This window comes from Bombus huntii, chromosome 9, assembly GCF_024542735.1.
Source record: "Bombus huntii isolate Logan2020A chromosome 9, iyBomHunt1.1, whole genome shotgun sequence".
Taxonomy (NCBI): Eukaryota; Metazoa; Arthropoda; class Insecta; order Hymenoptera; family Apidae; genus Bombus; species Bombus huntii.
Window position 1 is genome coordinate 5,677,542 of NC_066246.1, and position 25,469 is coordinate 5,703,010.

The 25,469-nt window shown below is 34.3% G+C and overlaps 7 protein-coding genes across 13 annotated transcripts; 4 read left to right on the forward strand and 3 right to left on the reverse strand.

Annotated features, from left to right (window-relative positions):
* Positions 1 to 31: 31 nt before the first annotated feature.
* On the forward strand, positions 32 to 3,886 carry LOC126869285 (haloacid dehalogenase-like hydrolase domain-containing 5). Its single transcript, XM_050625619.1, has 4 exons — positions 32 to 174; positions 240 to 486; positions 1,252 to 2,069; positions 2,151 to 3,886. Exons 2-4 carry the CDS (start codon positions 430 to 432, stop codon positions 2,461 to 2,463), a joined length of 1,188 nt encoding a protein of 395 aa, XP_050481576.1. The 5' UTR covers positions 32 to 174; positions 240 to 429; the 3' UTR covers positions 2,464 to 3,886.
* A 2,312-nt stretch (positions 3,887 to 6,198) lies between these two features.
* On the reverse strand, positions 6,199 to 11,822 carry LOC126869282 (uncharacterized). 4 transcript variants are annotated; one of them, XM_050625612.1, is made up of 3 exons: positions 11,676 to 11,822; positions 7,605 to 8,479; positions 6,199 to 7,235 (listed from the first exon to the last, which is right to left on the reverse strand). In XM_050625612.1, the coding sequence occupies exons 2-3, from the start codon at positions 8,473 to 8,475 to the stop codon at positions 6,691 to 6,693; spliced, it is 1,416 nt and encodes a 471-aa protein (XP_050481569.1). In that variant the 5' UTR covers positions 8,476 to 8,479; positions 11,676 to 11,822; the 3' UTR covers positions 6,199 to 6,690. The 4 variants fall into 4 exon arrangements, with proteins under 4 accessions (XP_050481569.1, XP_050481568.1, XP_050481567.1 ...); XM_050625611.1 differs by lacking the exon at positions 11,676 to 11,822 and adding an exon at positions 10,292 to 10,440; XM_050625610.1 differs by lacking the exon at positions 11,676 to 11,822 and adding an exon at positions 8,960 to 10,298.
* A 354-nt stretch (positions 11,823 to 12,176) lies between these two features.
* On the forward strand, positions 12,177 to 17,453 carry LOC126869276 (patched domain-containing protein 3-like). 2 transcript variants are annotated; one of them, XM_050625590.1, is made up of 12 exons: positions 12,177 to 12,450; positions 13,815 to 14,061; positions 14,235 to 14,305; positions 14,389 to 14,604; positions 14,673 to 15,250; positions 15,333 to 15,956; positions 16,021 to 16,148; positions 16,226 to 16,387; positions 16,451 to 16,721; positions 16,798 to 16,919; positions 16,995 to 17,160; positions 17,246 to 17,453. In XM_050625590.1, the coding sequence occupies exons 1-12, from the start codon at positions 12,266 to 12,268 to the stop codon at positions 17,269 to 17,271; spliced, it is 2,796 nt and encodes a 931-aa protein (XP_050481547.1). In that variant the 5' UTR covers positions 12,177 to 12,265; the 3' UTR covers positions 17,272 to 17,453. The 2 variants fall into 2 exon arrangements, with proteins under 2 accessions (XP_050481547.1, XP_050481548.1); XM_050625591.1 differs by lacking the exon at positions 12,177 to 12,450 and having other exon boundaries at positions 13,923 to 14,100.
* On the reverse strand, positions 17,181 to 18,257 carry LOC126869289 (uncharacterized). Its single transcript, XM_050625634.1, has 3 exons — positions 18,056 to 18,257; positions 17,869 to 17,950; positions 17,181 to 17,788 (listed from the first exon to the last, which is right to left on the reverse strand). The coding sequence occupies exons 1-3, from the start codon at positions 18,122 to 18,124 to the stop codon at positions 17,460 to 17,462; spliced, it is 480 nt and encodes a 159-aa protein (XP_050481591.1). The 5' UTR covers positions 18,125 to 18,257; the 3' UTR covers positions 17,181 to 17,459.
* LOC126869279 (N6-adenosine-methyltransferase catalytic subunit) lies at positions 18,253 to 21,128 on the forward strand. The gene is made up of 6 exons (XM_050625602.1): positions 18,253 to 18,396; positions 18,481 to 18,642; positions 18,761 to 18,959; positions 19,029 to 19,535; positions 19,615 to 20,415; positions 20,935 to 21,128. The coding sequence occupies exons 2-6, from the start codon at positions 18,483 to 18,485 to the stop codon at positions 20,957 to 20,959; spliced, it is 1,692 nt and encodes a 563-aa protein (XP_050481559.1). The 5' UTR covers positions 18,253 to 18,396; positions 18,481 to 18,482; the 3' UTR covers positions 20,960 to 21,128.
* On the reverse strand, positions 21,027 to 23,239 carry LOC126869281 (rho guanine nucleotide exchange factor 3-like). The gene is made up of 5 exons (XM_050625607.1): positions 23,091 to 23,239; positions 22,600 to 22,847; positions 22,158 to 22,521; positions 21,624 to 22,052; positions 21,027 to 21,532 (listed from the first exon to the last, which is right to left on the reverse strand). Exons 1-5 carry the CDS (start codon positions 23,154 to 23,156, stop codon positions 21,119 to 21,121), a joined length of 1,521 nt encoding a protein of 506 aa, XP_050481564.1. The 5' UTR covers positions 23,157 to 23,239; the 3' UTR covers positions 21,027 to 21,118.
* A 1-nt stretch (position 23,240) lies between these two features.
* LOC126869288 (RNA exonuclease 4) lies at positions 23,241 to 25,333 on the forward strand. 3 transcript variants are annotated; one of them, XM_050625630.1, is made up of 2 exons: positions 23,241 to 23,386; positions 23,949 to 25,333. In XM_050625630.1, exons 1-2 carry the CDS (start codon positions 23,334 to 23,336, stop codon positions 24,775 to 24,777), a joined length of 882 nt encoding a protein of 293 aa, XP_050481587.1. In that variant the 5' UTR covers positions 23,241 to 23,333; the 3' UTR covers positions 24,778 to 25,333. The 3 variants fall into 3 exon arrangements, with proteins under 3 accessions (XP_050481587.1, XP_050481588.1, XP_050481590.1); XM_050625631.1 differs by lacking the exon at positions 23,241 to 23,386 and adding an exon at positions 23,413 to 23,837; XM_050625633.1 differs by lacking the exon at positions 23,241 to 23,386 and adding an exon at positions 23,416 to 23,847.
* Positions 25,334 to 25,469: the final 136 nt, after the last annotated feature.

The window sequence follows — 25,469 nt, forward strand, 5'->3', positions numbered from 1 at the left end:
ACACCTGCCTCCATAGGAGTTGTCGGACCTGCGTATAGTGTATATGACTATGGAATCGACTTTACATTTAATCTTAGTTAATTGAGCTCCATTTAAATATGGGATATTTAAACAAATAAGCATTTATCTGGAAATCCATCTAGATGAACCCTTTCTTCAATTGATTCAGAAGAAGTTTGTGTCAAAAACAAAAGGCATTATGTATCATACATGATAATAATTTTAGTTGTATTTTATAGTATATAATATAAATTGTGTCCTCTTACGGCACGCGGGAACAACACGATCAAATATACTGTGCGATCTGTAGATCATTATAACCTCAAAACGTTGCATTATGCATAATCAATCTATGAGAAGTAGCCTTTGAATATAGTGCAACTTTAAGATATTATCGCTATATCCTTACTTACATTTGCCACTGACAGAATGGCAATTATGAAGATATTGTTACGACCAGACATCGCGAGGTTTACGGGGGTTAGAGTGAGTTACATTTCATACGCCATTGTTATATTCGATTCTAGTTACTGTATTCCAAAGTAATACATGCCTTCTTTTGTTTATTTCATAGATTAGAATATAAAATTGAATATAGAATTGAATATAGAATATAGAACATAGAATATAGAATTGAATTCATTCTACTAATGCAAATTGAGAATGTAGTAATAATTTATTTATTCGATTATGTGAAGAGATTTGCGTTTATTGATAATTCTATTCTTTACCTTATTCTTTTTCTTCCTCTTTCTTCAAATGCCGTTTAAAAAATACGAATTAAAACGAATTACCTTTTATTTAAAAATTTGAATTTTTTTATACAATTTTTGCTATAAATTATTAACGAATTTAGTGTAAACTCTTATTAATTATTATTTTAATTGAAAAATAAGAAATGTATATTATATATATATAATTTTTTGTAACACATTGCGTAAAAATTAATTCTAGATTATAATTATAATGCTAATCAAGACAAATGATGCAAAATTTATCAGACATTGCTTTATGTGCTAGTATAAAAATATATTGCATAGCATTCATAACATGATGAGTATATTTTTACATCTTACTTCAAGGTCTTGTGTAGCTGTTTTAATATCTTGCTCCAAAATAACTATAGATCCCCTTATGAAACATATAAAGAGCATTAGTCTCATTTATACATATAAAGATACAGAAAATAATGAATATTAGTGAAATTTTTCTTTAAGGATTATTATATTTAAGAAATTTCTTGATTTTCAGCATCTAAGTTCTAAACCAAAATTTGGTTTACTCTTTGATATTGATGGCGTAATAGTGCGTGGCAAAAATGTATTACCACCCGTACCAGAGGCTTTTAAACAACTTACAGGAAAAGATGGCAAATTTCGTGTACCAACTGTGTTTGTTACTAACAGTGGAAATGCATTACGTAGTCAAAAAGCAGCAGATTTATCCAAATGGATAGGAATTGAAGTGAAAGAATCACAAGTTGTTATGGCTCATTCACCATTAAAATTATTCGAACAATTTCATAATAAACAAGTATTAATAACTGGACAAGGGCCAGTTAAAGAAATAGCTAAAGAATTGGGATTCAAAAAAACAATAACTATTCAAGAACTAGTTAAAAATTTCCCATCTTTAGACTATGTAAATGTGAAAAAGAGAAATCCAATATGTGGTCCTGTGGATCCAAAGTTTCCTGCAATAGAAGGCATTGTGTTATTTAGCGAACCAATTTCTTGGGAAACCCCATTACAACTAATGGTAGATCTTTTAATGACTAATGGCATGCCTACTGGTTTATCTGATAACATCCCATATCCACACATTCCAGTATTGGCATGTAATATGGATTTATTGTGGGTATCAGAAGCACCAATTCCTAGATATGGGCATGGTGCTTATCTGTTATGTCTGGAATCTTTGTATAAAAAGGTTACAGGAAAAGATATGATATATTCTGCTCTAGTCGGAAAACCTAGTGAAGTTACATACTATCATGCAAATCAGATGCTCCATGAGCATGCTAGAAGTATTGGAATAGATCATAATGTTGATACTATATATGCTATTGGGTAATTAATACTTTGAAGATATCAAAAACTAACGTAATTTTTTAAATTAAAATGAGTACTAAATTCAACATAATTTTACAGAGATAACATCAATACTGATATTTTTGGTGCAAATTTGTACGATAAATATCTGGCATATTCCGCGAAAGAGGAAGCATTAAAGTCTGATAAACTGAAGAAACTACTGAACAAGGATATCACTCCGCCTAGCGCAAAAGCTTGTATTAGTATTTTAGTTGAAACTGGTGTTCATAAACGAGATTCGGATTTTATAGCGGAACATAATCCTAGAGATTTCTTACCAGTCGAAGAAAGCCTGATCAAGCCTGCATTCGTAGTGGAACATGTTGGCGAAGCTATTAAAGTCGCGTTTAAGGAGGAAAAATTCGACTGAATTAAATATATATAGAATGTATTTTTAGACTTGGAGTGTTCACATGCTAATATCGATTAAGGGGAAAGAAAACAAGAGAAATTAGATATATCTTCGGTAATGTAAGTATTACGTTAATTTCGTCAGCCTTTTTTTGAGGCAAGGAGCTGAAGAAAGCTGTAATTGATTACATAGATACTATACTTTATTGAGCGTTTTACTTTTTATAATCGTTCTCGTCACTTTTATTTGCCATTTATGCCATTTTATCAAAAAAGGGGAAAAAAGAATTGTGTCTAATGTAATCTTACGCTAATTAGTTACAAAATTTTTATTTATCATTGCGAGTCAATCATATTTGCGGGCAGTACAAGCTTGCACATTAGAGATATTAATTATAGCTGAAGTGGTCTTTCAATCTATAGAGATTTTTATGTATATTCGAAGTTTTTATTATTTATGTTATACAATTATAATATTTAGAAAAATGTTCGAAGATAATGTTATATGTATATATATATGCACTCATATATTGAATGTATACACAACAATTTTTAGTTCTATTTTTAATCATGTTAATTATGATGTGATAATTAAATTTTTTAATATTTCATTTCATTTCATAATCTTATCGTTTGATCTTATATCGTGAGATTATAGGAAGATTTTCCTAACAGTCCTGAGTACGTAAAAAGCGTTCATGAAATGAATTAAAAAAGAGAAAAAATAACGAAATACGAAGTTCACGGAATGTGCTGTGTTTCAATCGAAGACAATTGTAATCTAGTGATAGACAGATTATTTAAACTATTCTGTTTAACATTCACTAGTGAATATCGCTTTATACACAGAACCTTGTCTAGTCCTACCAAACAGTTTCACCGTGCATAATTGTATCGACCCGTAGTAGTGATCCGTTATTGAATGAGGCGTGAATGAATTAGTTACCAAATTATTGAACAATTTCACCTCAATCATTATATACATGTATAATAATTTAAAGAACAGAGAAAAGACCACAAATGTTCTATCAATGTGCATCAAATAAGTTTTATGAAATATTATAAACGCACACTATATAGAAGAATTTGATTCAGCTGATCATAGGTCATAAAAATGAAATAAATAGACCACACAGAAATGAAATGAAAACAAAAAATATACCAAGACGTCTATTGAGGCGAAGACTGACCTACATCGATTACGAACATTTTCAGTAGTCGGTCGATAACTTGTTTTAACGTTAACGAATTATAAGAGAGGAAAAAAGAGAAAACATTGTTTCTGCTAGCGATAGAAAATAACTTAAAATTTTGCGAAAGAATAGCGCTCCGCGAAATTAGTAATGCTATAGATAACGAAGGGCAATTATACGCAATTATACGTACATAATATTGTAGAGTGTTGCGAGATTGAAAGCAATACAAAATTACATTGTTTTTTATTTATAAAAATCATTTTATAGGAGCCTTATCCATAAAACAATCTGTGACTTTTATAAATAAAATTAGAGTAAGTTTTAGTACATTTTGTGATTACTTATGTTCATTATTTCTGCACTAATATATTTCTTTACTTATTTATTTCATGAAAATCACAGATTGTGCCAAGAAATAATTCTCTAAAACCTTTTTCTGGAAAAAAAGAAAAGAAAGGAAAATGTCAAAAGGAATTTCGATTTCCTCTCGAAGATCATCTTCGAGTATCGCCTGTGGACCTATCACGTGGAAGATAAAAGACAGGCATACAAATTTTCCATATTTATCCTTTTTTATTTATTATTCGTCACGAATCTTACACTCTATCTAGTTAAATGAACGAAACGTTCATTGAACCTATATTTTCTTTTATTGCACGTCTTGATTCTTACCTCGTGAAAAAACGACGCGATAAATTAATTTCCATTATAAATATTTTTTAACGACGTTTAAATGATTAATGAAATTAATTTTCGTTTTACGAAAACAATTTATATGATTTGTCGCGTTACTTTGGGTTTCGATCATTGTTATTGGAACAAACACAAACAAAAACAAACGGATTTATGTCGTATATTCTTTGAAAAGGAACAAATTTTCTTCTGCCTACCGCAACAAAGTGTGATTGTAGAAACTAGATGCAACAAAATATACAATATATTTTTCGTTAACAAACTACCGATTTCGTCGGATGAAAGTGTTTCCCTTCGCGTTACCATTTTTCATGTACTTACTTTCTCTGCTGCTTTTCGAGCGGAATATCGGTAAGTAGACAGAAGAATGCGCTGCATAGAGTAGCTAAAGATGCACATTGAATAATACTATTTTTTTTAGATGGTGTGCAGAAAATTGAGTCGAAATTAGTCATTGCTTCTCATTATGGTGGAACATGCAAGACGTCTGGGTCTCATGACCTGTGAATTAAACCGTCAATCGTTTGATGAAATAATTCAATTACATATCGGTTCATCGCTGTTCGCGAAGAATAAATTTAGTTTTACGTTGAAAGGTTTATCAAGAGTTCATGGATGTTTGTTTGAATGCATACATTTCCAAGTTCAATAATTACGATTGACATTTTTGTATTAATTACCAGTGTAAATGTATGAAGATGAAGATAAGAAACAGTTTTTCACGGTACACGAGTCTACAGTTTTCTACAATCTACGATAAAAAAGTAATCATAAGTGGTCTTTTTGTGTTTAGAGTGCAAGTTGACGACGGAAAAACCGGTTTCAAGCAAGTATGCGGGCTATTTGAAGTGTCACCTAAAGATTCGACGGGTGCCTCGCCTTTTTGGGTTGAAAATACATCCTTACCAGCAATCAGTAAAACCTAACGAGCTAAGTAGCACGGTTCTATTTACACATTTCCGGCAGCAGAAGAAATCGACCGAGATTTCTTCGGGATGAGCTTTGCGTGAGCCTCTTCTTGGACACCAAACGTGCCGCTCCATCGCACATGATCTTAATTTACGAGTTCATTAATGGTTGAGTTATCGTAATTGACCTCATCGCCGCGTTACTAATCAGCGTTGTGTACTCGAGTTACGTCAGCCCGTGAACGGAATTAAAAACGTAGCGTACGATCGTCGTATTTGTGAGACTTTTTAAAATAAAAGATCGATGATAAAAGATTGCAATAAAACGGAAATGATTCACCGAATTTATATTGATATGACCTCAAGTATGAAATAAAAGTAATTCGATTTCTTGTAACAGATAAATGACATCCATAATGAGAATGTTGCGTTCACTGATCCAGTTTGCGAAACAGGTTGTAAGATTGTTAATCAAGGTTGATGAGTAAAACCACTGACACCTAGTAAGGGGATCGTACTTTTGTATGTTATGCATTGACTTTTTTATGGACTTTTTATGTTCCTTTTGTGCCGTTAGTTAGCCTAGAAAATATAAGAGAAGCATGAGAAATTAATACTTACTAATTAAATAATAAATGAAAGTAATAACGAACCGAAATTTTTAGATCTCCAGTCAAAATTTCGTCGAAATCGATGCGTAACACTTTGCTCGGCTCGCCCATAAATGGACAAACCGGTTATTCATTTCTGTGCCATGATGCACGCCTTGCGGTGCAGTAAAGTCGCGGATGTCATTCCTAATTCAAAATTCAAGGCTCGTCTGAACATACATAACTGGAATATGGTCCGAAGATTACTGTACATTTGTAAGCCTTTTCCCGCTCGAAGAAAAAAGAAGACGAAGAAGACAAGACATTTAAAGTACGGTAGTAAAGGAACTAAAGAAATACTCTATAATAAAGTTTCAACGTTTTTGTATTTCCCAATCGCATCGTTTATAATCAAAGCCGTTACTACTAATCCACTTGTGGTCGAGTAGTTTATTAGAAAAGTAAAAGTAGCTCGATATCATTGGTAATTAATCTTACTATCCGCGAGTTGCACACCCACGCGGATGCGAATAGGGTCGTAGGTAATTGACCCGCGAAAGTTTGCTTCTCACGTTTAGCCACTCTCGTCGCGAGAGACGTTTCACTGTCACCTTCTCCCCATTGATATCTCGTGATGGTCTACCGCGATTTTATGTAATTAATCACTCGCTATAAACCACCGACTGCGACAGAGAATCATTTCTAAGAGAAATCACTCTCTGTTCTACACAATCTTACGAGCATTTCCCTCGTTAATATGTTACACGAAATATGTACAAGATTTCTAGATATCCTTTCCATTTCATCTATTACCCATTCGATATCCACATTCAATAAATTAATAAAATCAATCATAATTCTAACACTCATCTGTACTCGCGTTCCTCTTCCTACGTTTCTTCTCGTAACATTCCACGGCTTTCTGAACTTGTTCTAAATAATCCTGGATCGTGTTTTCCATTGTCAATTCTCTCGAATCCGACCTGGACAGAGACCTTTTCTGCACGAGAGCCGTGAGCATCAGAGTGACCACAGGAAGAGTCATTCCCAAGAGAAACGTTGGTGTCATGATATTCTTCAGGCCGTGTTTCTTGAATCCTCGATACAATTCTCCCCAGATACCGTCCCCTTCTTCTTCGTGATACTTACCTAATTTGCCGTACAGATGAGGTTTTATTTTGCCCGTTTTGGCGATATAATTGTAGTAATAAGGATCATAGGATTGAGCGTATAGCTGAGAATAGTAAACATCTTTGGCTGCCGGTGGATGATCAACTTCAGGGAACCAAGCACTAGCGTCTTCGTACGGAACCGGTGGATTGTTGATAGGTGGTGGCCCACGATGAAATCCTGGTGGCTTCGTGTAGATTACTTCAACGGGTGGACCTTTCTGCTTGAACGGCACTGCTTGAGAAAGTCAATTGCAAAATTAGTTGCTAATTAAAGTGAATATTTATCTCGAGTGAAAATTATCAATTACGGCATTGGATAAGAAAACTCTCACAAATTCCCTAATTAATGGCCTCTCTTACAATGCGAATTGCGTTAAGAGAAATTTCCCTAAATTACAGGATTTAGTAATCGAGATACACTTCTCGATTGCTAAACCCGTTTCACCGTCATAGTTGACGTATCTCGTGTTAATTAGCAGATTCGATAAGATTCTCAAACATCCAGAATATCCGTATAAGAAAGTTTCCTTCACGCGCAGCTTAGTCTTGTTAATTCCTTGTTAATTAATTCTCGATTACGAACGCGTTAGTAATATATCACCTGGAGGAACCGGTCCGGCGTAGAATCCTGGACCACCCCTGGATTGCGCATAGGGAAACGGCTTTCCACGCACCCTTCTTACGCGTTGATACCATCCAGGATAGTAGACGTCGTTCCTTGCCTGAATTCCGGATGCGTACGGTTGTAACATCTGCTGTTGCTGCATCAGTGACGCGGTTGCCGGATTTGACATAGTCGAACGAAGATCCACCGGGTTCACAGGCGTACCGTAGGTCGGTTGATTAACTGGTTGGCCAACTGGAAAAGTTTGCGGCGCCTGCCTTTGTTGCATGAGTTGCGCAGTCAAGTGTTGGTTCACCGGAGAAGACACGGTCTCCTGATTAACACGTGTTACTGGCTGTTGCGTTAATTGCTGTTGATTGGCGATCATTGCTTTGGCATTTTGAGGGATTTCTCGGCTTTGTAAATAATGGTCCAGAGACAGACGTGATTCCTCCGGCGTCTTCGAATTAAGAAAAGAGTTCAAGGCAACTTCAACGTTGTTGACGGAGGCGATTCCTTGATTGTACGTATTCGCAGACAGATGACGACCCGATTGAACGATCCTCTGTTGCTTCTCAAGGTGCGACCACGTATGATTCACTGGATGATCATCGATGGAAGTTTTTATCGGATTTGCATATTGAGATGAGTTTTTAACGTCTGAGAATAGTAGATGAACGTTTTGAGGAGATTCTGCCGAAGCGTCGATCACGTCCACTGTGGTTTCCTGTCGTGCTGCAGTTTTTTCGGAGAATCGTGATTCCACAGCCGTGTACTCGGTATCCTCCGTCAACGGGTTACCCTCGAAATTCAATTGACCGTTGGCTAATCCTATCACGAGGACCAACAAGATCGTTGCCGCGTTCATGGTTCTGGAATTAATGGAAAATCTACTGACTCTCCGACATTCTGTCGAGTCCAAATTCCTATACGTCGTGAAATACATAGATATTTTTATCTATAGAATTCGATATAGAGACCTTTACTCCTTTAGAAGTTTGTCGATTGACAGTTTCAATTTGCGTTCATAGTTAGACCGATTAGTAAGCAAGAAGAACTACATACTCTCGAATCCTTCCACTTATATGGCTGCTGGTCAAAGCGGAGAAAGAAACTAGTTATGCAGAAATGTTCACACCGATGTCGTTACGCGTTTAGAATGATTATCAACCAACACCTTTCTTCTGTTATCTATTCTACTTTTCAACAACTTGTTCTTACTTTCGTGTGAGAAAAAGAACTGAACAGTGTCTCGTAATATTTTTATTACTAATACCGCGTTGCTGACTCGAATTGCGATTCAATTAAAAAGTACGAGCATCGAATAATCGACACGGTAAAAGTAGACGTACCGATATAGTCGTACAATGTACATTCATGAATCGACCGGCACGGGTTAAAGACTGGTGTAACACTTTCTTCGGTCAAGGTGAATGCAGCCACGCTGACATGAAATACGCTTCCATTAATCGTTTCCCGATGAGAATACTTCCTCTACCACGTTGTTAAGATTACATACTAGTGTTTCTTCTATCGTCCAAGTCTTGACAGAGTACCTTGCCCGTAAGACGTTTAACGATTTATCCAGAAACTCATGTATCTTTCATGCTTCTATTCGAGAAGATCGTAAATACATGCAGGAAGCATGCGGAATATTTGAATTTGGCGTAATAAGCCGGTGAATTATGAATCGAGACATTACCACAGGGCATGAAACGCAGATTTTGGATCGTAGGATGCTAGCTATAGATAACTCAAAGCCGATCTTTAAAATGGAATTTTTAATGAACGTTCGAGAGCTCGGTGAAAAAGAGACGATGAATCACTGAAGAGAAAACTATCGAAATGTCTCGGATGAAACGGCGGAAAAAGTCGTTCGGAGAGAGTGGCTACGTTTAAAAAGCAGTCCACGTGCGTACACTGCTCTTCATCCAGAGTTCAGGGTCATCTCTCAATTTTTCCAATCATTTTTTTTTTCTCTTTCTACTTTATCTGAATCGACCAAATAAGAAAGATCGCCAATTCCGTGTTCGATAATCTTCTATTCGAAATAAAACAGAGATAAATAGAGGTTCTTCCGCCTATTTATACTCGTATCTACGCTGTCGAATATTCTTTTTTATTGGTCTTTAGTAACAGTTATTAATGGCAATCTTCGAAACCAAGACACGGAAATTTTGTGGCTTATCTACAAAAAGTTGGAATTCTAATCCGCGAAACTTTCTAAAAGACCGTTAATCCATTACGAATTCAACTATTGGCCGAAATTCGAAAAACGCCTTGATTTCTTTTCCGCCGGTTGACAGCGACCGTTGACACCATTCGTGAAACGTGTGCTTTGTCAGACTTGAAAAGCAAACTAACTTTTCAACGTCGGAATACATTGAGATCGTGCTGCATAGATCTCTCCAAGATCGTTCATAGGAACGTACATGGAAAAGAAACAGAAATGCCGTGTACCGTGAATGATAACTATTCAACGGAACTGTACACGAAAAACGAAACCGAGCTGGTATCGCATAGTTAATTCAATTATTTCGTGGAAAATTCTTAGAAACACAATACTTGTCAATGTATGTCAATTTATCAGCAGCCGAAGATGGAATTGTTTCGAGACATATTAAATCGAATTGTAACATCGAGTCAAGTTAAATTAGAAACGTATAAAAATTATTTTTACTCACACAGTTGACAGAAAACGTTCCGGACGTTCGAACACTAAATTTTTCGTCCCGTCGCAAGTTTCTCAGTTACGATCGAACATCGAACATCGAGCAGACCGATCCGGCCGATGTAGCAAATAGCACGCGAGAGGAGACCGTCCATCGGTCCGACTGGAACCAGGAATACTGAAGATCCACGGATCCGATGAGAAAGCCATTCACTTCGACCACGCTCCCTACCTTCTCGTCGAGCTTGTAATCCCGACCCCTTGTCGTTCGTTACCTGGATGAAATTGGTGTTAAATCAATCCGTATTACTTTCAATTCGTCGAGCGGCCTTCCGGGACCATTTTCAATCTTTTCCCTGAACAATGGTCCCTGTTCTTTTGTCACGAATGTTCGAGGAGAAAGTGAACTGCGAGTGGAAGTCGGGCAAAGAGCGTAAAACGATCCCGAGCCAGTTACCGTACGACTAATTAGGATTCTCCGATTGTTTGACACGCCTATATAAGGAGATCTATTTTTATTCGTGAATGAAAATATTTTTATTTTCTTTTTATCTTTGTATTTCGATAACAGTGGTAGAAGGTATCTAACACTGGTAGAAAATGTCAAGAGCGTTTCAAGGTTATCGATATCTTTAACTTTTTCATCATTTTCTATCGTCATCACGATCGTACCTTCTAATTGTTAAACGACAAGGTCTTGAGCAACAACATCGACGAAACGTGTAATTGTGTAGCTTACAATCGTATAATCTTTGAGAAATGTCGTTCTTCCGCAATTGCGGATGCTAAATCACTTTTTCCGCGATCATTCGAGCGCGTACGAGTCGCATGAATCTCGACTAGCTGTGCACTACGGGAATAACACGGGTAGTCTCGAAGAGAAGAACTGATGGTCGATTGTTATGGGAAAATTAATAAGTCGGATCGGATGCACCATTTTCGTTAATCCTGTTTCCTCGATCTATCCACGAACCATGGAAGATCCGAGGCTATCATCGAGCGTGAAAGAAGCAGTTATTGATGTAACTATATATGTAACGCTACAACGCAATGTAAAACAATTTTACGCTTCTATTTAAATTACAAGTTTCTCTTTTCCCCAATTTGCAGCATCGTGGAGACTTTTGCATCGTGCAACTCTCGAAGAAAAGCGTTAATTAATGGAAGAAGTGGGTCAGCTGGAGTAGACAGTACGTTGTTCCGTAGATCGGGTATAAACGCGATACGAAGCAAACATCGGAGGATTTCTGTCGAAACACAAGCAAATCAAACGATAGTTTAAGCATTTTGTTTGTGCTGGCTTTCGAACGATTGCTCACAACGACGCGACGTCATTGTAGATGCAAGTCTCTCGTCGACACAAATCTCGGAAATTAAACATCTCGTGGACTACTTACCTGACTCGACAAAAATTGCTCTGGTTAGAGATCGTGCTCGCGTCGTACTACTTTATTAGCGCATTACGCTCGCGCTATGGATTTTAGAAAAAGAAGCAATAGGGCAAAAGATATAATGAACACCGTCTGATAGCGAGATAGATCGCTGCAGCTAATTCTCTTTCCCGACACTCTCGATACGTGGTCCACAATTATGCTAATCGACCCGTATATATCTCTTCTCCGTGCATGATCAGATAATTCCAAGATGAATGCAAAACGCTCTGGGACGAACAACTTGCGCCAAACGAGATATTCTTCTATCGAAAGTTCAAGATCGGCGAGCGTGTACGAGATTGCCACCTGTAACGTGTCAAAAGAGGAAAGCAGTGGGAAGGTCCTTTTGAAGGATCGTTCGTACAGTAGCGAGAATCCTCGAGTAAAACAAATGTCGAGAAGCGTTGTAAACGAGCAGTCACGAAGACAATAGGAGGGGTGACCGACGTCCACGCTCCTCCTCATCCTCCCGATGGCATCAGCCGCGATCGTGCAAGCGAAGCTCCGGACCGAACGTTATATAATTGTGGCAGATTACTTCCAGCGTTGGTCACATGCATGCTGCCACACTGTGTGCTTACAAACGTTCTCCCGCAGTGGACATTCGACCACCGAACGACGTAAGCGTCGCAGCCACGAGGATGGAACAGCATCGAGGAAGAAACACTGGGATCACGTGGAAACGTCTCAAAGATCTGCTGTTAGATCTTCATTTAAATTCAGATCGTGTGTTTTATCGGTGAGTGCACGCATCATTTCCAATTGTTGATCGTTTTCGGGGCGGGGGGTGGGTTTTCCTAGAGACGTTTCGATTTGGGGTGAAATAAGATATTCTTCTAGCTTCTTATACTTTTCAAACGAGGATTTTGCGCGTTTTCGTCAACTTTTATATTATTCCACCGATTTTCGTAGTAATACATCCGATACATTGAACCTTTTTGGAAAAAATATTTTCTCGCGTTTACAGTTGAATTTTACGACTCGTAAATTATTCGTGGAAAGGAAAAAATAGATCGGATGTCGGCAAATTGAACATGATCGCGTTCTTCTGTCGGAAGTGCATTATCTCCGTTTTCACGGTGCTCGTGATGCGCGCCTCATTTTGCATTGTCACCGAAACGTACCATGTTTAGTCTGGTTGAAATAACAGGTTGTCTCGGAATGAATTGACATTAAAACGTGCCTCCGTTAACAACAGTCTCATACGAAGAAGTTAATTGTCACGATAAAATCTACGACGATGGCGTATTTTTTATTAGAGTCCTATACGATATAAATTTAGTAGCAAAGTTCTCGTTCTTTCGAAATATTTCACTTTGTAGAGGAATTTATATCTCGTATAAATTCAATTCAAATGTGATTTGTGATTGTTGGTCGAATCGCAATTAGGATCAATCAATCTCCACGCGCCATAGAGTATGTTTTCAATAGGTAATTGCTCGAACTATGAAAACATAATAAATCTCGTTGTCGAATAATGACATTAGTGGCGTCGAGTTTCGGGGCTTGAACCTTGTACAATTTAATCCACTTAAGGTGAGATCATCGCGACCCTCTTAATTAGCTGAATCAAGAATGGTCGCTTTCGTTCCACGAAGTGGCCTATATTAGCTCATTGGTTACTCTGGCGCCACCCTCTGCGTTTTCTTAATATTTCTATTAAAGATCATCTCTCTCGTTATCCAATTATAAGAAGGAATCTTTTTCTACTTAATCGTTCGTTATTTACCAATTAAACTTTGTGTAATACCTCGACGAAAAGAAGTCAAACCTAAAATTGTTAATTTGGTACGTGAAATGTTGTTTCTAAGTCGATGCAAGTGCTTCAACGTACAAAAATTCCTTTTAAATCAAAGTAGCTTAGATTTCAGCTTGCTACACGAGTTATAATACTTAACGCAGCTCTACAAAAATTATCTTAAGCTTCTCAAATGACACTGTCTCCACAATATTCTCTTGCAAAAAATGCTTCGTCCACAAAATAAAAAGTACTTTCTATAATTTACTTTTTTTTTTTTTCTTCGAAATATATGACTACTTACTATCTTGTGTCCCTGTGGAAGACGTTGATAAGAAAAAAGTGGTTTTTCCAACTTTCCCCAGTATTGGTTTGAGTATTGGAAAAAGACCCTGGCTGTGGCTGTTGGTGTGCTTCTGTATAAATTGTATCTGCGCACCTGGATTGTACTTCTGGAGGGAAGAATTCGACGACATCGAGCTCTTCGTGCCCGAAGACTCTGTGATACGTAGCGACGCCGCCTGGGTGAAGACACACTTCCGGGACGATTTCCGATACGAAAGTATCATCGTCACGGCCCCCAACGTTTTGGAGCCGGAAGTGCTGCGCTCGGTACATAGGCGATCATGAATTATACGAGTATCTACGAAGGTTCTTTTCAACTTTAACGCATGATTCTTGTCAAAATTTGTCAAGACTCACGAGATTTACCTAACATTTGGGATCTGTGAGCTGAACCTCCGTTAAATTAAGTCGGTTGTTGAACCGTGTTTCCTTTCTTTCAGATTAGCAAGATAGAACAGACAGTAAAATCAGTCATAGTGAACAATAACACCTGGGAAGATGTGTGTGCAGGGTAAGATATAAATGAATTAATCTTTAATCATTTGTTTTTTATTCTTGACTCGAATAGTAAATAAAGATCATATTGAATTACAGGTACTTCACGTGGTTCAACATGGACAACACGACAGACATCTTCAACGATCTCGATGTCACTACAGACATCCTGGTCGAATTGAACAACACGGTGCTAAAAAATGGATGTATATATCAATCCATCATACAACTTTGGGAAACCAGTATAAAGAAGGACGTTCGTAATTTGACGAAGAAGGAGGTGCTTGAGGACGTGACCAAAGCAATCAGGAACAAGTAAGTTTCGAAATAGACAAAGGTTTCGACATTTTAACTCAACTCTTATATCACTTGATCTGTTGCAGGATCAACGACAATATCCTGCTGGATATTGCACCTCTGCTTTCGGGGATATTCTATGACAAGAAAGGTCGAGTTAAAGGTGCCAACGCAACTATTCTAAATTGGTTGCTGAAGAAATCTAATCCAAATTCAGCCAACTGGGAACTAGAGTTCATAAATCGCGTTCTCCATTCGAATATCACGTTTCCTCCAGGAATGGAGGTATATGCGATAGCTTCGCGAAGTTATTTAGACTCTCTGCATCAAATATTGAACAGTAATCTGACGGTGTTATGCTGTGGAATATCTTTGATAGCAGTCTACGTAATGGCGATGATCGGTAAATGCAACGCGCTAGAACAACGAATTTATCTTTCAATAATGGGGGTGTTCGTGGTTGGTCAGGCGATTTTGTCCTCTTACGGAGTGTGTTACTACTTGGGTTACTCATATGGACCTATACATTCTATCCTTCCGTTTCTACTTCTTGGTATAGGCGTCGATAACATGTTCGTGATCATGCAAAGCCTGGAGAATCTCTCAGAGACTGATCAGTCTACGGATATTCCGATACGCATTGCTAAAACTATGCAACAGGCTGGTACGATGCTACATTATGTCATATCGTTTTTAGTATACACAGCGTAGTTTCTTCTTATCTTTTATTTTACATTTTTTTTAAGGTATGTCGATCACTGTGACATCCTTCACGAACATTATCGCGTTTGCCTTTGGCATTACAACTGTGATGCCTACTCTCAGATCTTTCTACGCATTCGCCACATTAGGGATTTTATTTTTATACATATATGAAGTTATATTCTTCGTGAGCTGTCTTGTATACGATGAAAAGAGGCTCGAAGCTCGCAAGGACGGTTGCTTCTGCCGACCCAGATTAAACTGGAAACCCAACGAATGTAGTCAGAGAAACACTCAACAGATTATCTTCGAAAATTATATCGGCCCGGGAATCACCAAGATCACAGCAAAAGTAATTATCCTATTAATCACTGTCGGCTTCCTGTGCGTTAACACGTGGGCAGTATTTCAATTGGAGCAAAATTTCGACCCACTTTGGTATTTGAATCAAGACTCCTATCCGATTCAGTTTAACAACAAATTGAAACAGTATTTTCCAAAATATGGGAAACGAGCCGCAATTTATATGACCGGCGTAGATTACTACGAAGACCGTGAATCTCTTTCTCAGCTGGTAAAAGTTCTAAAACGTAATCGGTTCATTAACAATAGCACCCTCGAGCCATGGTTTATTGCCTATGAGAAATGGCTGAATGTTACTGGTAAAGGTGAGGCTTGATCTTGAAGTAATGCGATTTTAAAGATAACTCAATGGCAAAATGTTTATTATAGGTGATATTGAGAGCAAAGAAGAATATTATAATATTTTGACGGAATATTTACTTTTGACGAAAGAAGGTCAAGCATACATAAAAGATATCAATTTCGATAAATTGCCGGCTGGAGAATATAATATAACGGTATTAATAAATTTTTCTGTACAATGTAGTTGTTCAATAGCTGTACGTCTCAAGGGATTCACTTTTATTTTTCTCAGACGTCGCAAATTCCTATACAACATGTTATGATTAACACAACATCGGAACAAATACAAGCGATGCAACTTATCAGGGAATCGGTTCAAGCAACGAATTTCTCTCATGGCCAGGATTATATAGCAATATTCTCGCCTGATTACGTTTCATGGACAGCAAACAAAGTAAAGACCCTAATCTTTTTTGTTTAATACATATTATACAATCTAATCATTACCTTTTTGTAGGTCATAGGAGAGGAATTGATCAGGAATTTAGGTCTAGAAATAGTGACCATCGGCGTAGTAATATTGATGTTCCTTAGAAACTTACGAGCATCATTTTGGGTGATTTGTTGCGTATTCTTTACACTTGTTGACTTACTGGGTACCATGTACTTTCTAAATTTGACCATAGAAATGTCCTCGAGTATCATGATTCTATTATGTGCGGGGCTGGCGGTTGACTATGCTGCACATATGGGATTAGAATTCATACGCGCAAAGGGTAGCAAAAAAGGTAAATAACGAGTTCTTTAACGTGCGAGATTGAAAAAAAGGATTATTACATGGATATATGTAAATGACATTTACAGAACGTGCGATAGCGACGCTTTCTATTGTTGGTCCAGCTGTATTTAACGGAGGTTTAAGTACGTTCCTAGCATTCGTTTTGCTAGGTTCTAGCGAAGCTTACATATTCAATACCTTCTTTAAGGTATTCTTAAAAAATTTATCTATTTTTATCAATAAAATTCTGTTAGAAAATTTTATAAGAATTGTACCATTTCAGTTATTCACATGTGTAGTGATATTTGGTCTGTTTCACGGTCTGTTATTTTTACCAGTAATCTTAAGCATAGTCGGACCTGAAGAAAGAGTAAGAAAAGAAAGAAAAGAAACTGTAGTAAGAGAACACAATGGATATTGTAATGTTCCTTTATCTCAAAGTGAGAAAGGTGATATTTTATAAACAAAATTAGAAGCTACAAAATATTTATTTCTTTCTTTAATGATTTTCTACAATGATTTTTATTTCTTTAGAAGCAGGGACTGGAACTGCCAAATAAAATTTGACAATGTCTCAAAGACTGCTTAGATAAGTATTTGATTAGAAGATTCTAGAATATAAATTGCAATTACAAGCAATGCACATGTACTGTAAAACAGTAGTTTGTATATTCTTTGTTAATCTGTCCTTTTGTAAGAAAAAAAGAGAAAGAAATAAAAATGTACCCTTTAAAATAATAAATCCTAGTTATCTGTTTCGTCTACCTCTGACTTCTGTCCATTCATCTACAACTTGCATACCATCAGATGTTTCTTCTTCTTCAGAACTATCATTTTCTATAGCACAAGAGGTTTGAATTCTTTTTGCAGGTTCATTTGTAACAAGCCATGGTTGTAATGGTGGCAGTTTCGCAAGCTCTATCGTTACCAGATTTTCAGTATTTTCAGTACAATAACGATAAAACTTCAATAATTCTTCTGCAACTTGCATTGCACTATCGTCTTGAAGTTCTGTATTGAAATGCTCATCCATATAATCTTCTAATTCATTGGCAATTTCACTACTATTCAGACTTTCTAGGGATAGAAAAATATCAAAAATTAGTCATAAAATAATAAATATCAAAATATAGTACAAAATAAATGAGATAACGAACCGTTCATGTACATAACCTCTGTCATGTAAAAGCAAAAATTTATAGCCATTCCCTTTGTACCCATACCATGTTCCACTGCCATCTAATAAAAAGATATTCAGTAAATATAAAATGTAAAAATATTTATATATATATTTGTATTTACATACATATATTTTATTGCAGATTTGAGAAAATAGATATTTACCCTTAAAGCAGTCCAATTACTGAAAATACGTTGTATAACCGAAAGAAAAAATTCTTTTGTATTTGACATTTTATTTGCGACGAGAAATCCTTAACAACACTTACTAATAAAATTAGTAACGATAATTAATCACGATTACCTATTTAACACTACCCATCTTGAGTTGGCAAATCAGCCATGTGCTTTTAACGTTTCAGGTACAGTTAGGTCGTTAAGACCAGGTTAGATTTTACATTGTAAAGTTGCTCGTAGTTTATACGTTTATACATACATATATGCTGAAATTTTTAGATAAAAATGTATTTCTAAGTATTTTAGACAGCTTTTATCAGTATTATAAGGTAAATATTCATTTTTTATTATTTAAATATAAAGAATAACATGCAAATGGTTATATATTTTCTCCTAAATAATTTGTCACAAAGATATGTCAGACGCTTTTGAAGAGATACAGGCAATTAAAATAAAAAGAAACAGTCTACGAGAGAAATTGCAGAAAAGAAAACGCGAGAGACATGAATTATTTACTCTTACTTCTACAACACCAGTATCATCCTCCTTGACAAATGAATCACCTCTTTCTAATGGTAATTGAAGTTATTTCTTTTTTATTTATTTCTTTTCATATATTTGAAATTGAATCTTAAATATAATTTTATTAAAGTTTTATTTAAGTGTTAAAAGTAAGATACAATTCTTTGTCAGATTCAATGGGACATTCACATCGATCCGACCACAGTGAATATGAAAGAGACGTGTTATGTATTCTACATGAATCATTACCTAATTTACCAATTACATCTGCAGAACTAATAGATTTACTTCGTAAAAATCTTAATGCAGATGTATCATCTCCAGATATTCACAAAATTTTGGAAAAGCTTGCAGCTCAAGATATTGTTAAGTTAGTAAGTTTCTGCATCATCCCAAATCAGAACTTCATATGCAGATAGATAATTGAATGCTTTTTCAGAATCAAGGAAGTAACAGAAAATGGTGTTTTTGGATATACAGTATTGTCAGTGGCAGAATCACAATCATCATATCAGTCTCAATCAGATGACACAGAAAATCCAGAGAGTGCAGAAACATCTGCATCTGAATTGAATGACTATGTACCTGCAGAGAAGCAACCCAAATTAGATAAGAAAAATACAGAGGATATAATGTCACTTATATCAATGCCTACTATTAGAGAAAAAGAAAATAAGAAGGTTGGAGAACAAATTTTAGATTTGTTATCAAAGCAAACATCTAAGGAGAAATCACTAGCTGAAAGATTTCGGTCTCAAGGAGGAGCACAAGTTATGGAGTTTTGTCCTCATGGTACAAGAGTAGATTGTGTCAAGTTAAATGGTGGACCAGGATTTGCAGAAAAGTGTAAAAAACTTCATTTCAAAAAAATTATTCAAAGTCACACAGATGAATCTTTAGGTGACTGTAGTTTTCTTAATACTTGCTTTCATATGGATACATGCAAGTATGTATTCTAAATGTAATAATTTTTAATTATAATGTAAAATCACTTCTTTGTTTTATTTAAATATTTTATTGTATAGATATGTTCATTACGAAGTGGATGGGCCAACAACTCAACAAAAGGAGTCAAACGAAACAGACAATGCAAATAATAGTGCAGTGAATAAAGGTTTAACAGTAGATAGTAAAAATGGTAGTAGTACTGCATGTCCACCTCCTAGCGGATCATTAGGTAGTGAATTGACTCTTTATCCACCACAGTGGATACAATGTGATTTACGTTATCTTGATATGACTGTCCTGGGTAAATTTGCTGTTATAATGGCTGACCCTCCATGGGACATACATATGGAATTACCATATGGTACCATGTCAGATGATGAAATGAGACAATTAGGTATACCTGCTCTTCAAGATGAAGGTCTCCTATTTTTATGGGTAACAGGGAGAGCAATGGAACTTGGTAGAGAGTGCCTACAATTGTGGGGATACGAAAGAGTAGATGAGATCATATGGGTGAAGACTAACCAATTACAAAGGATAATAAGAACTGGCAGAACAGGTCACTGGCTAAACCATGGCAAAGAACATTGCTTAGTCGGCATGAAAGGAAATCCGAGAATTAATCGAGGTTTGGATAGCGATGTTATAGTAGCCGAAGTTCGTGCAACCAGTCACAAACCTGACGAAATCTATGGAATCATCGAACGTATGAGCCCAGGAACAAGAAAAATAGAATTATTTGGTCGACCACATAATGTTCAACCTAATTGGATCACATTAGGCAATCAAGTAGATGGAGTTCACTTGATTGATCCACAACTTATTAAAGCCTTTAAAAAGCGTTATCCAGATGGAAATTCAATGAAACCTAGCAAACCGTAAGTATTTTAGACAATATAAAATAAGTGGATAATTATTTTATTACAAATGTTATAAGAATGGAATTGTGTTTAATAAAACTTGAATATAAATTCTCGATTTTCATTTTTTTATTCTGTTTTAAAATATCCATAAAAAAATAATTCCATTTTTGAATACATAAATGTGCATACGTATATAAATTGCATTTACAATTACGTTAATCGATCCCCATTTTTTCTTACAATTAATGTCAGAAATATTTGTACAGATTTATTAAAGGTATTTAGTTCATATCTTAATTAGTATGTGTTTACATTTATATATATATATTATTATTATCTTCACATTAGCACCTCTATTATATACTTAAATATATGAATATGTATATATATATATATATATATATATATATATATATATATATATATATATATATATATATATAATTTATATATTTTACATTAATACTATTTACTTTAAAATATATAAATAGTACATAGGTAAGTACACATGTTAATATATAATAATTCTTTTAGATTGAAACTGGAATGTGATCTTTAAAGCGTAATGAAATATGAGCGAATTTAACAATAATTTATGATACACACAGATGTTCCTAGTATGATTGATTCAAACGTTTTTTTAATGGATCTAAATTATATTTCTATTTATATATGATAATGTATGAACATAAAATAATAAATTCAAAGTTGTCTAATGTTAAACAAAACCAATGCTGCTGCTACGCTTCTGTTTTAAAAAACTCCTTTTTAATGTTAATGAAAAATTATTTTCATTTGTTTTATTCATAGACAATCTAGTAGATCGATTTGTTTTTGATGGTGTTAAAATTTCCTCATTTTCTTTTTCACTGATGTCAATTACATTTTGTGATGGACTAATATTGCATTTGTAAACTTTACTAAATGAATCAATCCAATGTCTTTTTCCATGTTCATCTTCTGTTATTAAAATTTGATCTCCAATTTTAAATCCATAATCAAACTTTTCATTTGTACTTATGCAGATTTGTTCCTTGAGTATAAAAGGACAAAATAAATTGTACCTTTTACTTGAAGATCTTGTTCCACGAGTTATTGCAAAGCCAGTGTTAAAAAGAAAACACTGAAATTTCTAAAAATCATCATTTTTTTCGCATGTATATATAAATTTGTATCCGTTTATTTACACATAATTAATAGAATCATTTACAAAATATTCTTACCATTCCCCTTGTATCTTTAAGCTGCCCTTGAGTGATTAACTCTGTTGCATTTTCAATGCATTTACTAGGATCATAATCTAGTTTTACATTAATTTTTGACTGAGCCAATTTGCATTCTGCATCACCCATGGTTTTATCTATATTTTTAAGTAAATTGGATATCAAATCATATGCTTCCTTTAAGGATGTTTGATCTGTATGTGTTGCTACAGTATGCTTTAATATTTCCTTAATCAATAAAGGGTATTTAACAATTCTTGATCTTGCTACATCTATATAAGTCCACAAATCTATTGAATGAGGAGATTCTAAACGTTTTTTTAAAAAAGATTGAAAACGTTTGTTTGTCAACCTTTTTTCATCTAACAAGTGTTTTGCCCATATTTGTGTTCGGCACCTTTCCAGGTATGGGTTTGTTAATGTTGGAATCTGAAAAAATTATGATAAAATAAATATGTAAGTTTGTAAACTGTGTTAAACATTCAATATAACATTTGTTTGTTCAAACATTCAATAGGATTGATTATAACTAACCCAATTTAATATTGTAGATCCAACTGTTTCTGTAAATCCATATTTATCTCTTAGACCAATTAATTCATTTCTCAATCTATTATGTATTTCAATGAGTTGTGTTATATCTCCAAAAACTGTAACTAATTCATCAGAATTAAAAATACTGCTAGATATCAGTGGTTGATAGTAAAAATCTTTGAGAACACATAAGTCATTAATGAATACATTTTCTCCACAATACAATTCATAAATTGCTTCTTGTCTTTTCACTTCTTTTCTGCTTAAAACATAATTAGGTTTATCCTTGATATTTGTATTTGCTATATCAAGTACCCAACTTTTGAGTGTAATATTATTGGAGTTTTCAATATTATTTTTGTGCCTAAGAAACAGAGTTGAATTAAATGAATGAAATATCCTTGAATTATGTTGAAAGTATATTTAATAATGTTTTTTATACTTTTTCTTTAATGTTCCTGTATCTGCTTCATTATTCACAAATGGCAAGTCTGGTGTATTTGGTTGAATTGTGAAAGATCTATGAAAATTATTTCCTTGTTGTTTACTACCTAGAGTAGAAGATGAAAAGATGCTACTGGCCACTTCTGTAATTCTTCTTCTTTTTTTCTTCTTGCCTACATCTGATTCGATAGATATGTCCATTGAGTTGATACTAATAGCATCACTTTTTGGACGTTTTCTTGTTCGCTAATTTGTGAGTAGAATGTCATTTATAATTATAAACACCAACAATATACAAAAGTAAATATCAAATAAAAATGTATTTAAAAATCACTGATGAATCACCAGTCATAATAAGCGTAAAAAATCCATGATATAATTCATAAAATTAAGAAATAAAAGACTTATAATGTCATCAAACGTCTACTAAACTAATAGGTTAATGAAGCTTTATATTTAAGATATCTTCGACAATACGTAAAATCTTACCAGCCAAAATTTTTTTCGAGGTTCTTGAAATACATCTTTATTTGTATTGTTGCTATCATCATACATTTCCCCTAAACTTTTAAAAGCTCACGTATAATTGAAATACACGCAGTTATTCATATTCCATAAGAGATAACTGATGAGATAACCGTTGGTGTAAATGTAGGCCTTTGAGAAGAACAACCCATTAGTTCAAACTTTACGAGTGTAAACTCTTAAATACTTTCTATTTATTCTAATATAATGAATACTTTCACTCTCATATTATATATTATCTTTATATTATTTCTTATATGGTAGGAATTTTTTCACATTATTTAAATTACTAGAAGCGTTATTTGGTAGTTAATTAACCCTAGCTTTCCTACATTTACTTTGTATTTAATTCGTAAATCTATTTTCTACATTTAATTTGTATTAAAATATTTCCTTAATCTATAACATTGTTGAATTAAAAAGGAAACATGCGAATGTAAATTTTTCTATAGGTTTCCGACAGTCTTTGTTTAATTATATGCGTTGGAGAAGGAGGAAATAACTGAATCCATTTTCAAATGTATAAGTGTTTTGTATTGTGCCGCCATATCTACGTTGACATATTATCTAAAATTTTACAAATACTTTTACTAAAAATTTGCTTATTTTTGTATTAGTTCAGAAATAGCTATTGTATGTTTTATTATTCGGTAAAAAATTGTTTCTTTTCGGATATTTATATTTGTCTTTAAACACGTGTTAAATGAAGAGGTTAGGGCAGGTAACTTAATATTTAAAAACAAATACCTAGTATATTTATATCCACTTCGTATTTACATTCTTTTTTATTAATTTATTAATTTTATTAATTTTTCTTTTCAGGAAACACATTTCCATGGAGCGGCAATGCAAACGCCGTTTTAAGAAATCTATTAATACGCAAACTATGAATACAAAGGATAAAAAAACTGATCAATGTATGACCCCATACACAGAGCGTAATGCGTCTGGTCGAAATTGGGAAATGTTTAAAAATTTAGTACTTCACCCATCACCATCAGGTTCAGATTCTACTGATAAAGAAAATGTTAATAAGAAATCTCCACATCAAAAGTCAAGAAAAAAGCATTATTCATCTGTATTGAATGTAGATCATATGTCACGTAGTGAGGAAGAAATAGTTTATGATGAAGATAAAAAGAAGCTAACAAAACAGATAGCAATAGATTGTGAAATGGTTGGCATTGGAGATGGCAGTGAAAGTATGTTAGCTAGAGTATCTATTGTGAACCGTCATGGTTTTTGTGTTTATGACAAATATGTAAAACCAAGAGAACCTGTTCAAGATTATAGAACTAAAGTTAGTGGTATTAGGCCTCATGATCTTCAAAATGGAGAAGAATTTCAGATTGTTCAGAATGAAGTAGCAGAAATTTTAAGAGGTCGTACTTTAGTTGGTCATGCATTAAAACATGATCTTGATGTACTATATCTTTCTCATCCAAGGAAATATTTACGAGATACTTCCAGATTTAAAACCTTCAGACAATTATCTGGAGGGTATACCCCTAGTTTGAAGAAACTTGCACATGAATTATTAGGCAAAGAAATACAAACAGGGGAACATAACTCTATCGAAGATGCAAGAGTTGCAATGCAGTTGTACGTGCTGTACAAAAATATGTGGGAATCTGAATTTTATTCTAAATGATAATTTATACTATAACGAAGGATCTATCTCTATTATTTATCTTTTAAATACAAGATTATAAAAAATACATAGAGAATAGGTTTATTTTATATAAAATAATTTTGTATCAGACATTTGAATTTATCTTATGATTAAATTCAATAATAATATTCACATTTTATTTTATAAATTTTAAGTCTACCTATACAGTGTGCCTGTTTTATCCATATGTGACTAGATATCTTTGAAAATATGCAAGATATGTAATAAAAAATAAATGATAAATATAATAAAAAAGGTTTATTTAAGAGCTCAAAATGTTCATAGGCCCTTTCAAGGTCATTCCATGATCACATAAATATCAGCAGTACATGTTTCCTAATATGCTACAACTTTTACCTGAACCATTTTTTCGTATTTTGTATATTTTTCAAAATATTTAATTGTATATAGATAAAACGTAAACATTGTATATGTTTAATTAAAACTGTAATCTATGTAAATAAAATACTGTTATCAGAATGTACAAAAAGGGGAAAAAATATATTTTCAGAATATATTTTCTTTTTGATAAAGATTTTACATGATTATTTATTTTTTCAATGCCAATTATAAATAATTGAATTACATACAGATGCGTGATTCATAAATATTTGCGTAATGAGAACGATAAGAACGAAATCTATAATTTTTCACTATCATTGTTTCTTATA